The sequence below is a fragment of the Hemiscyllium ocellatum genome, chromosome 5 (assembly GCF_020745735.1).
Source record: "Hemiscyllium ocellatum isolate sHemOce1 chromosome 5, sHemOce1.pat.X.cur, whole genome shotgun sequence".
Taxonomy (NCBI): domain Eukaryota; kingdom Metazoa; phylum Chordata; class Chondrichthyes; order Orectolobiformes; family Hemiscylliidae; genus Hemiscyllium; species Hemiscyllium ocellatum.
Genome location: NC_083405.1, coordinates 97,204,818 through 97,221,256, shown reverse-complemented (window position 1 = coordinate 97,221,256; position 16,439 = coordinate 97,204,818). Strand labels below are relative to the sequence as shown.

Below are 16,439 nucleotides of genomic sequence, written 5' to 3'. Positions count from 1 at the left end.
TCAAACTGAAAACTCGGACTGACTAGTAAATTGTCTCATCAATATTCTAGATGAAATCAATGAGTTATGAAGTGCTTCACTTTGTATCATTAGAATGCCCAGTAGGAGAAATGCTCCCCTTCTGAGTTGCATTTATGGATTTTTAGCCATTCAACTTGGTTTTACAGCCATTCAGATCTTTACATTTGCTTTTTTTTCCCTCCTTCCTTCATTCTCATAATATTTGCAGATGGGATGGGAACAACTTTAAACAAAAAAGCATTATCATTGGTTAAAAACAGACCCTCAGGCACGCATGTAGTTGATAAGTGCACACACTATCAGCCTCCTAAAGGTCAATAGCTCAGCATGTAGTGACAACCACAGTCAAATATTAATTATCTATTGAGTGAATACATTTTTCATCAGCAGCTGTTAGATGATCTATGGTAATTATGTAAGGCCATTTTTAAGATGAATTCTCTCATTAAACAAATTGATGTGGAATTAAACACAATCTGTGTGTGAATGGAGTTGGGTGGAATCCCTACTGAACTGCAGGGGTCTATTCTTTCCATTTTAGTCACAATCACTCATTTGGCACAGGAAACATACTTAGAAACCTTGATCTCTGTATGTCTAAAAACTAAATCTGGCCTCTTGCGGCCTGCTCTTGGTGATGCTAGTAAATTGTTTTGGTAAGAAGTGTGTTGATTTGTAACTTAGTTTTCATGTTTCAAGAAAGAGATAAGGAAGTCTAAAGCATTGTATTTGCAATCAAACCAAAGGATGATGTCCTTATATTGTCTTGCCCTCCCTCTCCTTTTTAAGAGTTGAATAAGCAATATCCTCACAATTCAGAAGTATTCTCCTCTGGAAGAGCTAAACAAGGGGCATGGAATGGTTTGACAAACATTTCATACATCATTAGTTGTGTTCCACGGAATAGGCAAAATCAACTCTCACATTGCACAATGAAGAACTATTGCTATAAAGTAACTCAATGCCCCTTGTAAGAATGTTAAACTATAATTTGATTCTGGTGGGTGGTGGCAGCATGAGTTTGAATTTGATGACGCACTGAAATGGGGAGAATAGGGTATGAGTTCAGAAGCAGGAGGGAAATCAATAAGTGATCGCAGTGCTTCAGAACATGTGTCTTCACATCACTAATTGTAATTTTTGATCATAATTTCTCTAACTCCTTTCTCTGTCACTGTCTTCGCACCTTGCATTCACTAGTGAGTTCCAGGAAGCCATGGAAACTGGCATTCCCATATCTCAAGCAAATATCACACAAAACTGAACTATTATTAGATTGAATCAAACACACTAGCTTTCTCAAAGAAGTTGCTCACATAGAGCCTCACATTGTAGTTAAAGAGGACATTCATAAGTTTTGCCTGATTTTCAGTTTCAGCACTTGTAACACATGCCTCTGTCCACCCCCAAGCCTACTCTTGCACATTTTAATTCTGGCCCCCTCCTTGTCATTTAGAAACATTGCTTCCTCTAAGTTAAGCTAAGAAAATATTACATTATGGGGATATTCAGCATTGTATACCCTTGAATGAGTGACAGCAGAGTCTGTCCTGCATATCAAGTGAAAAACGATTTATCCCCTTTGTGCTTTAAAAATTACTTGCTCAACTTGATGACAATTATGACTCAGGCTTGACATGTAGCCAGAATACACCTGGACTGGACAGACACATTATTTATAATTTGACCAAAGCCTCAAATGTTAACGCTTTCCTCTCTCATTTGGTTATTTTCTACAATTAAAAAATTATCAGCAGATGAACCCTGCCCCAAGTCGACAAAATGTGCAGAATCTTGACAAATGTAGAGTGTTTTTCCACAGGTTGGATTCAATTAATACAAAACTGCTATGCTTAAAAACATAGGTTAAGTCTCTTCATGTTTTGATTTGAAAAATCAAACATTGTCAATTGACAAAAGTACAACACCATCCTGAATACCATACGACAATCTGACAAACCACTGACAGAGAATCAGGTCTGAAAATGCAGCAGATGGTTGGTGCACCCCATGCATAATTTCATGCATGTCTGAAAGGAGTATGCTTCATTATGCTTCAAGCCAATTACAAAGCCACTGATTCACATACAGAAAAAGCACATCATTAAAATATCGCTACAAAAGAAAATGACGCAAGGATAGATTTTCTAGTTCCCGCAGTGGTGGCACTGTTTATGAGCCCATGCTCACCTGACCTTGCTAAATCTAGTGAGATTGACCTGATTAATTTTACACAAGTTGCTTTTGGCCCTGATTGGAATTGTTGTCAGCAATTGGCTACCGATGGGATGTAGGATGAGTATGCAGCAGCAGCTGCTGTTTAAAGGGGCTTCATCCTTCTCACTGTGCAGCAAGCTGGAAATGGTGGGCATATGTTGAAGAGAAAACTCTGTTTCTTCAAGCACCTTTGCATGTGTTGCTGCAAAAAGCCCAACAAAGGAGGATCATGCTAAAAGGACTTCAAAGTGTTCTCTGTACAGGATCAGCGTATGATTTGCTTGGTGCAAGGGATACATCTTCATGTGCCAACTATACTGCAGAAATGATACTTCAACTCTAAGTGTTAATAACTTTCAAATTTCCAAAGAATTGCATCGAATTTTTGCAGGACTAGAACAAGCCATTAGATCCAACTAGTCTGTTCCAACATTTCTGACCCACCAGCCTCTTCCTATCTGCCTTCATCAAGCCCTGCCAGTATCGTCTTTTATCCTTTCACAATCCTGAACATACCTATGTTTTTCTTAAATACATCAATGCTTTTTCCTGAACTATTCCATACAGAAATGAGTTTCACATTGTCACAACTTGGAATCTCATCTGAACTGTCTCTACTGCCTTAATATCCTGAATAAATGGAACATCCAAAAGCAGACAAAACATTCTAAAATAAAAATTACATATAAGCATTTCTACATCTGAAGCCTAGCCTTCCTGCTCATCAGTCCTTTTAAATCAGTGAAATGTCTTTTTAGTAAAATAAATCACTTCAAATTGTTCTGCATTAATTTTCATCCAAGTATTTTCCCCATCATTGTTGAAGCTGCTTACATTTTCCTTGACACTCAAGAAATTTCTTTATTTTTGTATCATTTGCAATATTTAATATTCTGCCCCCAAACACAAATCCAGATCATTAATGTATGTTAAGGGAAATATGTCGAGGAAAAAGTGAGGTCTGCAGATGCTGGAGATCAGAGCTGAAAATGTGTTGCTGGAAAAGCACAGGAGGTCAGGCAGCATCCAAGGAGTTCCTGATGAAGGGCTTATGCCCGAAACATCGAATTTCCTGTTCCTTGGATGCTGCCTGACCTGCTGCACTTTTCCAGCAACACATTTTCAGCTAAGGGAAATATGTCCCAACAGCGACCTCTACACCACAATTAACCTTGTAATCTGATAAGGATTCATGTTCTTGTCCAGCTTTCTATTAATTTCTTATCCAGTAGGCTAAGATGGTCTTGAAGATTCTAATGGGTCTGAATTCAAAGAATTTTCTGTTCTATCCAGATTTCTGAAAAACTGTCTCCAGAAGATTATAGTGCATTCAATGGTTACCCAGAATGCAATGTTCATGCATCAGTCAATGTCATCATGAGCAGAATCCTGGTTTCCAGGAAGTTATCTGTCATTATTTCAAGCAAATTTGCTCAGATTATCTTAAAATGATGAGCACAGGAAATTAAAGAAATGACCCTTATTTCAATATGTAGATCAGAAACTTCAAATGTAGTTCACGATTATTTAAAAGATTTTAACAATCTGTCTCTTCCAGTTGCTACAATTTTCCCAACAGTTAGAAAATTCTGCAACTTTCTGTTAGTTAACTTTCAAATTCTTCTTGAAGCTGACATTTCCAACTTATTAAATATATTGGAAAGAATAAGTACATGGGGAAATAAACAAGATAAATTGAAGACTGCTTTCAAAATGGAGTTGCTTAAGGTTCAACATCCTGTTTCTTGATGCGGTGTTGTGAAGTGCAGTCAAAGATTTCCCACCAGGTTATGGTGTGAACTACAATGTTTGTGTGATGCATACTATTTCAATATGTGGGTGTTACATGGGTAGAGGAGTCACATAACACTACCTCTACCAAGCAATATAGGTTATCTGAGAAAGTGTTTTAGTGTTTGATTGGGATTAACCTTATGGCTTATTTGCTCGTGGGCACAGTGCAAGTGTCTGGGAATTGTCACTAGATCTGCACTGTCATGAATGACTGGCTGTATGTATTACCTTAGAGCAAGTGGCAACTCTTCTGGCATTCTACAATAGGTGGAGTTTTTTGGTGAAGATGGAGCTTACCTTATGAATGCTCATATTGTTGCCATGCAGCCTAAATCCTAAAGATGCTGCCTCAAGTAGTGAACATGTAAAATCTTATATAAAATTGTTATCTTGCTTGTTTATTTTGTAACACATCGTGGGATTGATTTTAAACTCTCTTTAGCTAATGTGAGCAGGTCAACAAATCCCCAAAAATGGGATCATCAATTACACTCCAGTGGTATGGCTGGCTAGTAAAAATAATTTAGCTCGAGCTGTCTAAAAGGTCTGGCTGTTTCAAGATCTAGGTTTCAAATTGGCCTCTGAATGCCATTTGCGATTATAACCAATCTGTAATCGGGTTCACATCAATTCACAGGGAATTGAACCAATAAGGTCCATCAAAGGGATTAACAAAATTACAAAGTCACCCAAGTTTTAGTTTCAGCAGATCTGTCGAGGGTGTTCCCTCCACCAGAGACATGCCAGAAATAGTCAGAAATCAGACAACTAATGCTCTAACTAATGCCACATTTGATTATCAAATGTATGAGTACCAGTGCAAGGAGAGGCACAAGAAGTGGGAAGGTAGTTCTGATTGTGGCTAATCCAAACAGATACCTCAAGGAAATTTAGGGCTACCAAAGTCGTAGCCACCTGTGCAATGAAACCTTATGGACAATTACTGTATTCATACTTTATGAAAATGAATCACTTAAAAGAAATAGGTCAGGTGTCATTCCTTAGGGAAAAGTACTGTCATATTCCAGTATATTATGACATTTCAATTTATAGTTAATATTTTGAACACAAATTGGTTCTTAAAATGGCCACTGCAAATCATGTGACCATTAGTCTTAAGTCTCAAATGATTCTTATTTAATTTTGTATATTCTGAACCTTTTAAGGATTTCACACTCGCCTTTGTTTAAGGATGGACCATAAACCAAATGAACTGTGGCATTCTAATCATTATAGCTTTCTGTTTCATCATCAACAAAAGAAATACTGAAACTCAATACATGACGGAGAAATGTGAATGGATACCATCAACGTAGCATTGCAGCATGATTGCCCTAATCAAGTTGGTCTGAGTAAATCTCAGAGTTCAAATAACAATCCCAAAGATGTTTAATCAATGTACCATCACTTTTTGGAAACAGGCTTCAGGACTTGTCCATATGTGTGTGCATACATACGTGCACTCACCTAGATATCTCACTGACACACAACGGCAACAGTGTGGACCACCTGAAAAATGTAGTATAACAATTCGCCAAAGGCTCCTTCCAAACCTGCAATCTCTCCCATCAGGAAGAACAAGAGCAGCTAATGCACGTTTGCCTCCAAGCCACATACCTGACTTGGAATTATGCCATTGCTCCTTCACTGTCATGTTCAAGTCACATGGAGAGTAAGCCAATTTGTTGTTGCATTTATTTATTTTTATTCATTCATGGGATCTGGGCATCGCTGGCTAGGCCAGCATTTATTGCCCATCCCCAAAGGCCCAGAGTGTAGTTAAAAGTGTGTAGTTGCATGTAAGTACAGCAGTTTCTTTCCTTAAAGGACATTGGTAAACTAGGTGGGGTTTCTTTTGATAATTGACAATGATTTCATGGCCGTCATGAGACTCTTGACTCCAGAATTTTATTGAATTTACTATCCACGCCAGTGGATTTAATTCAAACCACGCCAGTATATTACCAAAGACCCCTCCCATCCTGGTTATAATCTCTTGCAACCTCTTCCATCAGCTGGAAGACAAAAGCTTAAACACGTGCACCAATAGGTTCAAGAACAGCTTCTTCCCCACTGTTATTAGACTATTGAATTGACCTCTCAAATTTCAAATCTAATGTTAATCTTGCTTCTTGTCCACCTTCTTTGCGGCCATAACTTTGTATTCATCCCTGTGTTCTATCACCCTATGATCTTTGTATGGTCTGATTTGCCTGTACTATGTGCAAAACAAAACTTTTCACTGTATCAAGGTACATGTGACAATAATAAATCGAATCAAAAAGGTTTCTGGGTTAAGAGTTGAGCAATAATTCCACGAGTCTATCACCTCCCCAGAGCAAGAAACTGTTTGCAGAGTCCCATTGAAAGCTATTAAACATGAGTTTTTCCCCAAGCTATTCCAACTAGAAGTTTACAGAAAATCAATCACCTGGAAGAGAATCCTCTACTTTACAAAGTCTTTTCTTCAATTTAAGCATCTACTTATTTAAGAAACTACATTTCTGTAATGAAAGAGACTGAGGCAACATTAAACTCTAATTATGTTTTCTTTCCCTTCATCTGGATTTAATCATTGCATGTGTGATAGTAAGAGAGTTGGGTGATTGAGATATTGCATGTTTCAAATCTCTGGGGCAAGTGTGTGTTAATGAGTAATCCTTTTAAAACTCACAAAAATGCTTGCTGCAGGAGTTCTTGAATTTGGAACAATCACTCTGAGGGATAAGACAACACTCAATCAAACACATTCTTCATGGGCAGTAAGAAAACCTTTTTTCTGTGATACTACAAATAGGATGAAATAAATGATGTATTTCTGATTTATGGTTCTGAGGCATCTGGAGTGCTACATTAACACCCCAGACATAAGTTTGATAATCATTCCTTTTGCAGTGTGCACATGCTGCTTCTGTCTGTGTTTGGCATAAAAGTGGTCATATGCCTTTCTTTCAAAAAGTTGCCTGTATCTTCCAAGAATCATCATTTCATTCTTAGTTCAAATAATGGTGCTGCTGTTATGAATGCGAAGTTTATAAGATGATGTTTTGATATTGCCACTTTAATTTAAGGTAAAAATATCTTCATGTGATCTGTGTTGAATTCTATTTAACAATAAGCCTCAGTAACTTGGTATGCAGGGGAACAGAGGAACTGGTGTTGACAATTATTGGGAGCAAGGTTCATATTGTTTAGACTTAAAAACACAGGCAGAAGTTAACTGTGGACAACCATTTGGTCTCCAGATGTTCGGACAGAATAAGAGAGAAAGATTTAGTGGAAGCCAAGGTTGCAGCCGGTGAGGTCAGCATTGAGGAGAAGGTTACTGGTGCTCTGTGAGTAACCAGGCAGAACGTGGGAGGAAAATAGTCTCTGGTTAAAAGAGATACATCACTTGTCAACCTAAAGAGTCAACAGATTTGTTTTGTTGAAGCCAGCCAAACTACCAGTTTGGAAAAGTTCCAAAAGCTGAGGTAAGAACCTTTTGATGGTCACTTGACATTAGTGTAGTGTGCAATAGTTCCACTGTCTTGTTTTCAGTTATGTGAGTCTATTAACTGATCTATGCTCACTGTGCTTGACTGGTATAGTCTGAAAATGTGTTGCTGGTTAAAGCACAGCAGGTCAGGCAGCATCCAAGGAACAGGAAATTCGACGTTTCGGGCATAAGCCCTTTATCAGGAATGCCCGAAACGTCGAATTTCCTGTTCCTTGGATGCTGCCTGACCTGCTGCGCTTTAACCAGCAACACATTTTCAGCTCTGATCTCCAGCATCTGCAGACCTCACTTTTCACTGGTATAGTCTGAACGTGGTTTCAGAGAATAAAGTAAACAGACACCATAGAAAGGCCTGGAATTCTGAGTTTCAAGAATATATGCAGATAGTTAGTGTTTGCAGAGTATTTAAAAACTTTAGTCGCATCAAGTCCATACCACCTGTCCAAAGACATCCTACCCCATCCCTGTAACCCTGCATTTCCCATGGCTAATCCAATTAGCCCGTACATCCATGGACAACCTAACATGGCCAATCCACCTAACCTGCACAACTTTGGACTGTGGGAAGAAGCCAGAACAAATGCACACAGACACAGAGATCATGTGGAATCTCTACACAGGCAGTCAACTGAGGCTGGAATTGAACCCAAGTCCCTGCTTCTGTGAGACCGCAGTGCTAACCACTGAGCCACCTTCTTTGAGAAGGTGACCAAACAGGTGCATGAGGATAAAGCGATTGATGTGGTGTATATGCATTTCAGTAAAGCATTTGATAAGGTTCCCCATTGTAGGCTATTACAGAAAATATGGAGGCATGGGATTGAGGGTGATTTCGCAGTTTGGATCAGAAATTGGTGAGCTGAAAGAAGACAGAGGGTGATGCTTGATGGGAAATGTTCATCTTGGAGTTCAGTTGCTAGTGGTATACCACAAGGATTTGTTTTGTCATTTTTATAAATGACCTGGACGAGGGCGTAGAAGGATGGGTTAGTCAATTTGCAGTTGGCACTAAAGTCATTAGAGTTGTGAACAGTGCAGAAGGATATTGCAGGTTACAGAGGGACATGGATAAGCTGCACAGCTGGGCTGAAAAGTAGCAAATAGAATTCAATGCAGTAAAGTGTGAGGTGATTCACTTTGGAAGGAGTAACAGGAATACAGAGTACTGGGCTAATGGTAAAGTTCTTGGTACAGTGAATGAGCAGAGAGGTCTCGGTGCCTGTAACAGTAGTAAACTCGCCAACCTTAAGGGAATTTAAATGATCATTGGATAACTATATGGATGAAAATGGAATAGTGTAGGTTAGATGGGCTTCAGATTGGTTTCACATGTTTTTCAACATCGAGGGCCAAAGGGCCTGTACTGCACAGTAATGTTCTATGTTCTATATGTTATTCCACTTTCCTGTCTGAATGTTAAGCCTGTATCTGGATATTTTCCTCAAGGAAGTGGTATATCTGTTACAGACTCTATAGATACGTTCTACCTGAAATCTGCTTGGTAGGAGTAAATTATTTGCATTGTACATTGCTGGGGTCCAACATGCCATCTGACATAACTGGTGGCCCTTTCCTGCACTTCCTGGCCCTTCTTTGTCAATTGCAACCTAAAACCTATACAGAGTTCTCCCATGTGAGGCACTCAGTTATCTGCTACAATGGGATGAAGAGTCTGGTAATCTGACAAAATTGTGTAAAAGGTGATGCTGGCAACAGGGAGGGTCACAAATGCTGGTCTTACATGACAGAAGAAGAGATGTATCCTATTATATTTGTTGAATAGTGAAACTGGAATGAAACAAGTTGTCAGTCATATTTCTTTTATCCTGAAAGCTATTTTCATCAGTCTAGATTAAATCAATAAAGTTTAATTCATGTTTTATTTTCAGTAAGCAGCATAAAAATTCCCATTCGAGGCATTAAATTGTGTCTTACATTGTCTTAAAATAATCAAAAGAGCAAAGGTAAAACTGAAGATGAAGCGGAAGATTATTAGGCCTGACCTTTAGTGTTGAGCTTCAATGATTTCCAATCTATCCACATCTTGAGTGTGTCAGCAAAGGTCTATTGAAAATCACTTTTAAGTTTATTCCATTACAACTTATTTCAGAACCAAATGACTGTGAATAACCCCATATTGTAATTTCCCAGGTTAATTTCAGGAACCGTGGCTTACAATCTCAGACATTAGAATATTCAATATGTCATTTGTGTACTTCTTTCCTTTGATGTAAGCAAGAGCAATGTGAAAATTATTTTGCAACCGTTAGGGCAACATATGTTTGATGCAAATGTACATTTGTATTGGTGTGGCTACTGGAGCTGCCATTTCCTTTTGTGTCCAACAATCTAAAACCATCAACTAATCTGATTCTGATTTGATATCTATGACATGATAAATGAACCATGACATTGGTCTGAACCACATAAATGTTATGTTTGAAAAGCTTTCAGTAGCAGAGTTTGAGGAAGACTGACAGTACCTTTGGGATCAGAAGCAAGCCCAGTGTGACAGTCACAGTCAGGTGGGTGTGAACAAAGAACAACATGAGCATCCAATCACTGTGGAGGCTTGAGGCCAGTGTAAACCTGCAAAGAGAAACACAACATTACAGATAAATCTTTCAGATGAAACATTATTTAACTTGAAGCAGGTTCAATTGCTATTGTATGATTTAATGTAAAGATATCTGGCATATAGCTAAACCATTAGACATTGCCTTGCATTTTATCAATTACTCATGGGCAAATGTTAAAAACACTGTAAGCAGGCTATTTAACAGGTAGATTTCTATAGGGATAGTAATAAAGAGTGAAGTGTTGTGTTGAACAGTTTGTTTTACAACATCTTTTTTTCCTAAATTGCTACTGTCCATGAACATACTGTCTTCTCATGAATACATGCCAAACTTTCCTGCAAATATATTTATGCACTGCCACTAAAATGGTATCCTCCGTGATAATCATTAAAATATGTCCTCTCTTAGTAGGCCTCAGCTTCCACATGTATATGGATGACACCCGGATCCATTTCTCCAGCACCTTATTCAGTACTACCCCTCCCTCTATGTTGTCAAATGGATTGCCAATGAGTTGGAATATCCAGCAAGAAACTTTAGGAATCTAGAAACCTCGTTGTGCTCTGTACACTTAACATTCATCCCATCCCACTGTCCAGTCACTTTTCTCTGAAATGTTGCAGCCTGTTAGCTGAATGACAGTAGGGGAAAGCGGCAATGCATTTCCAAAGAGCAAAGGATCCACTATAGATAATTAACAGAGTAATAAAGTTGGAAATGCACTGCTTTTCATGAATTGAGTGGTGGTGGGGAAATAGTGACAGGATGGGAGTGCAGATGTTAATTTGAAAATTTGACTGGATTGGGATGCAGTTTGCAATACCTATCAATCTCTACCATCTCATTTTTGATTTTTTGTAACTATCTCTCCGCCTTAATTGATCAGATCATAGGTCACCCCATCACTTGCCATTCAGCTGTTGACGCTTTACTCACACTGACACTTTTGATCACCTAGGAGGAAGTGAGGACTGCAGATGCTGGAGATCAGAGCTTAAAAATGTGTTGCTGGAAAAGTGCAGCAGGTCAGGCAGCATCCAAGGAGCAGGAGAATGATTCCTGAAGAAGAGCTTATGCCCAAAACATCGATTCTTCTGCTCCTTGGATGCTGCCTGACCTGCTGCACTTTTCCAGCAACACATTTTTAAACTTTTGATCATCTGCAAAGACTTGATACAGGGGAACCTCAATTATCCGAATGTGATGGGCGGGCACTATTTCGTTTGGATAATTGATTATTTGGTTAATCGATAAAGTGCCTTTGCTCTGGGGCTCAGAGTATTTAAAGTCTGCTCCCCGTTCAGGAGATGCAGCAGCACACAGCGCACAAGCCCCATCCCTCGCCCCCCAAACCGCCACCTGCACCCAACACTGTGCAACGCTGTCCCCTGACCCTAACACCGGCCCCCGCCCCAACACCGGCCCCCAGTTCACAATACAACCCCCAACCCTGTGCAACACCGCCTCCTGACCCCAACGTCAAACCCCCGACCCCAACCCTGACCCGACCCCAACCCTGACCCGACCCCAACCCTGCCCCGACCCCAACACCGGCCCCCAATCCCAACCCTGCCCATGACCCCAACACCGACTCCCCCAGCCCCAATCCTGCCCCCGACGCCAACACTGGCCCCCACCCCAACACCGACCCTCCCGACTGCACCCTACCCCCGAACCCAACACCGCCCCACCGACCCCAATCCTGCCCCCGACCCCAACACTAGCCCCCACCCCAACACTGGCCACAAGTCCTCAACACCACCCCCAACCCCGCGCAACACCGCCTCCCGACCCCAACACCTACCCGTCTGACCCCAACCCTGCCCCTGACCCCAACACCGGCCCTCAGTCCACAACACCATCCCCAACCCTGTGCAACACCGACCCCAACCCCAATGCCAAACCGCCCGACCCCAACGCCGACCCCCCCAATCCCAACACTGACCCTCCTGACCCCAACCCTGCCCCCGACCCCAACACCGGCCCCCAGGCCACAACACAACCCCCAACCCTGTGCAACACCACTCCCTGCCCCCAACACCAACACCCCCGACCCCAACCCTGCCCCCGACCCCAACACTGCCCCCCACCCCAACGCTGACCTCCTCGACCCCAATCCTGCCCCCAACGCCAACACCAGCCCCCAGTCCACACACCACCCCCAACCTCGTGCAACACCGCCCCCCGACCACAACACCGACCCCAACCCTGCCCCCCGACCCCAACACCGGCCGCCAGTCCACAACATCACCCCAACACCGTACAACACCACCTCCCGACCCCAAAGCTGACCCCCTGACCCCAACTCTGCCCCGACCCCCTCCAATACTGCCCGCCAACCCCAATGCCGACCCCTCCGACCCAAACCCTGCCCCCAACCCCAACACTGCCCCCCACCCCAACACCAGCCCCCAGTCCACAACACCACCCCAATCCCGTGCAACACCGTCCCCCTGACCCCAACACCAACCCCCCTGACCCCGACCCTGCACCCCCAATCCCAACATCGGCCCCCAGGCCACAACACCACCCCCAACCCCGTGCAACACCGCGCCCCGACCCCAACACCGACCACCCCGAGCACAACCCTGCCCCCGACCCCAACACTGCCCCCGACCCCAACACTGGCACCCAGTCCACAACATCACCCCCAACCTGTGCAACACCGCCCCTGACCCCAACCCAACACTTTTCTCCACCCCCAAATCGGCCACCCGACCCCAACACCGGGCCCCAGTCCACAACACCGCCCCCCGACCCCAACATCTCCCCCCACCCCAACACCACTCCCCCGACCCCAACACCACCCACCCTGACCACAACACTGCCCCCCGACCCCAATACCTCCCCGACCTCCAACGCTGGCCCCCACCCCAACACCTCACCCTGACCCCAACACGCCCCGACCCCGTCGCCCCTGTCCCCCAACACCGCCCCCAACACTCCCCCCACCCCAACACCTTCCCCTGACCCCAAAACTGCCCTCTGACCCCAACACCTCCCCCCGATCCCAACACCACCCTCCAACCCCAACTCCCCCTGACCCCAACACCACTCCCCAACCCCAACACCTCCCCTGGCCCCAACACCACCCCCCCAACACCAACACCTCCCTCCAACACCAACACCACCCACTCCGACCGCAATACAGCCCCCGACCCCAACACAGTCCCCCGACCTCAACACCGCCCCCAACACTCCCCCCACCCCAACACCTCCCCCCGACCCCAACATCTCCCCCCCAACACCAACACCTCCCTCCAACACCAACACCACCCACTCTGACCGCAATACAGCCCCCGACCCCAACACAGTCCCCCGACCCCAAAACTGCCCTCAACACCTCCCCCCATCCCAACACCTCTCCCTGACCCCAACACCACCACCCAATCCCAACACCACCCCCGACCCCAACACCACTCCCCAGATCCAAACACCACTTCCCTGACCCCAACACCACCCCCCTGACCCCAGCACCACTCTCCCGACCCCAACACCGCCCCCAACACCAACACCGCTCCCGAACCCAACACTACCACTCCCACGATCTCAACACCACTCCCCCGACTACACCCCCCGCCATCAACCCATCCCCAATCCCAACCCCGCACCTACCCCAACATCATGTCCGACCCCCAACACCGACCCCATCCCCAACACCGACCCCCTACCCCAACACCGCCCAGACCCCCAACAGCGACCCCTGACCCCAACACCGCCCCAACCCCAACCCTTTCCCCCACCCCCAATACCACCTACCCCGACTCCAACACTACTCCCCGACTCCAACACCACCCCCCAACCACAACACCACTCCCCCAACGCCAACACCACTCCCCCGTCACCAATACCTTCCCCCGAGACCAACACCACTCCCTCAACCACAACACCACCCCCCGACACCAACACCTCCCCTCTACCCCAACACCTCCCATCCTAACCGCAATACAGCCTCCTGACCCCAAAACAGTCCTCGACCCCAACTCTGCCCGCCAACACCTCCCCCCCATCCCAATACCTCCCCCTGACTCCAACACCACCCCCCGACCTCAACACCACCCCCGACTCCAACACCACTCCCCTGACCCAAACACCACTCCCCCCACTACAACACCGCCCCCAACCCCAACACCACCACTTCCCTGATCCCAACACCAACACCACTTGGCCGACTACAACACCGCCCCCACTGACCCCAACACCACCCCCTTGACCCCAGCACCATTCCCCCAACCCCAACACCGCTCCCGACCCCAACACCGCCCCTGACCCCAACACCACCACTCCCCTGATCCCAACACCAACACCACTCCCCCGACTACAACATCACCCCCGCCATCAACCCCGCCCCCGACCCCAACACCATGTCCAACCCCCAACACTGACCCCATCCCCAACACCAACTCTCAGCCCCAACACCACCCCTGACCCCCCATCCCCAACACCGCCCACCACCCCCAACACCGACCCCATCCCTAAACCCCCCCCAAACCCCCAACTCCGCCCCCAACCCCAACACTGAGCCCCCCCTACCCTCAACACCGATCCCCGTCCCAACCCCATCCAAAATCACCCCGCCTACGGCCCCCCCACCCCGTACACACATGTCCCCTCTCCAGGGCAGCTGCTCTGGACACCAACAACAAGACTGCTGCTGCTTTTGTGGGGTAAGTCTCCAAATAGCGCTCTCTCTCTCACACACACACACACACACACACACACACACACAAATATCTCAGCAAGAGGCCCAGCAATCACTTCTCTAGCTTCCCACAGACCTGGGGATTTATCCACCTTTAATCGTTTCAAGACATTCAGCACTTCCTCCTCTGTAATCTGGACACTTTGCAAGATGTCGCCATCTATTTCCCTACAGTCTATATCTTCCATATCCCTTTCCACAGTAAATACTGATGCAAAATATTCATTTAGTATCTCCCCCATTTTCTGTGGCTTCACACAAAGGCCGCCTTGCTGATCTTTGAGGGAGCTGAAAATGTGTTGCTGGAAAAGCGCATCAGGTCAGGCAGCATCCAAGAAACAGTAAATTCGAGGTTTCGGGCATAAGCCCTTCATCAGGAATCCAATTCCTGATGAAGGGCTTATGCCCGAAACATCGAATTTCCTGTTCCTTGGATGCTGCCTGACCTGCTGCGCTTTTCCAGCAACACATTTTCAGCTCTGATCTCCAGCATCTGCAGACCTCACTTTCTCCTCGAAGATCTTTGAGGGAGGCCATGTTGCAGCTGTACAGGACATTGGTTATGCCACTGTTGGAATATTGCATGAAATTCTGGTCCCCTTCCTATCGGAAAGATGTTGTGAAACTTGAAAGGGTTCAGAAATGATTTACAAGGATGTTGCCAGAGTTGGAGGATTTGAGCTATTGGGAGAGGCTGAACACGCTGGGGCTCTTTTCCCTGGAGCGTAGAAGGTGACCTTATAGAGGTTTACAAAATTATGAGGGACATGGATAGAATAAATAGACAAAGTCTTTTCCCTGGGATCGGGGAGTCCGGAACTAGAGGGCATAGGTTTAGGGTGAGAGGGGAAAGGTATAAGTGACCTAAGGGGCAACTTTTTCATGCAGAGGGTGGTACGTGTATGGTATGAGTTGCCAGAGGATGCGGTGGATGCTGGTACAATTGCAACATTCAAGAGGCATTTGGATGGGTATATGAAAAGGAAAGGTTTGGAGGGATATGGGCCGGGTGCTGGCAGGTGGGACTAGATTGGGTTGGGATATCTGGTCGGCGTGGACAGGTTGGACCGAAGGGTCTGTTTCCATGCTGTGTACATCTCTATGACTCTATCGCTTTCGAATATTCGATTTTCGGATAATTAGTATTCGGATAATTAGTATTCGGATAATTGAGGTTCCTCTGTATTCAGCCTGTTGATACTCCACTCACACTATTTGTACTATCTTTTGACACTCTTAATTACCTGGAATTATCTTGCCATTGTCTCTGAGCAGATAAATTCTGTGCCTGTGCACTTCCCTCCACTTCACTTGACAAAGGCACAGCATTCTGAAAGCTTGTGATTTCAATTAAACCTGTTAGACTATAACCTGGTATTGTGTGAATTCTGACTTCCTTTGTAAAGCTGGTTTTCTTAATTTTCAGCCCTAACGAGTGCAAGATAAAAGGTTTCATATTAATGTCTTTTTTTTGCAATGTTTAAGGAATACATGCATTAAAAACTAAACATTGGAGCAATGCAGGCACTTCTGAAGTTCACTGTGAAAATAAGTCATGAAACAGAACGGCAGGAATTAAAGGAAGGAATCAACAGATTACAGTCTTCTCTCACATGTGAAGGTTTGA

The 16,439-nt window shown here is 44.8% G+C and overlaps 1 protein-coding gene across 1 annotated transcript in view; it reads right to left on the bottom strand.

The window, feature by feature from the left end:
* The window catches only part of gpr158a (G protein-coupled receptor 158a), a 649,347-nt gene that overhangs the window by 23,029 nt on the left and 609,879 nt on the right, over window positions 1–16,439 (bottom strand). The window contains exon 9 of the mRNA XM_060825583.1: window positions 10,015–10,120. Coding sequence (XP_060681566.1) covers window positions 10,015–10,120 — 106 coding nt within the window. The remainder of the gene's footprint in view (window positions 1–10,014; window positions 10,121–16,439) is intronic.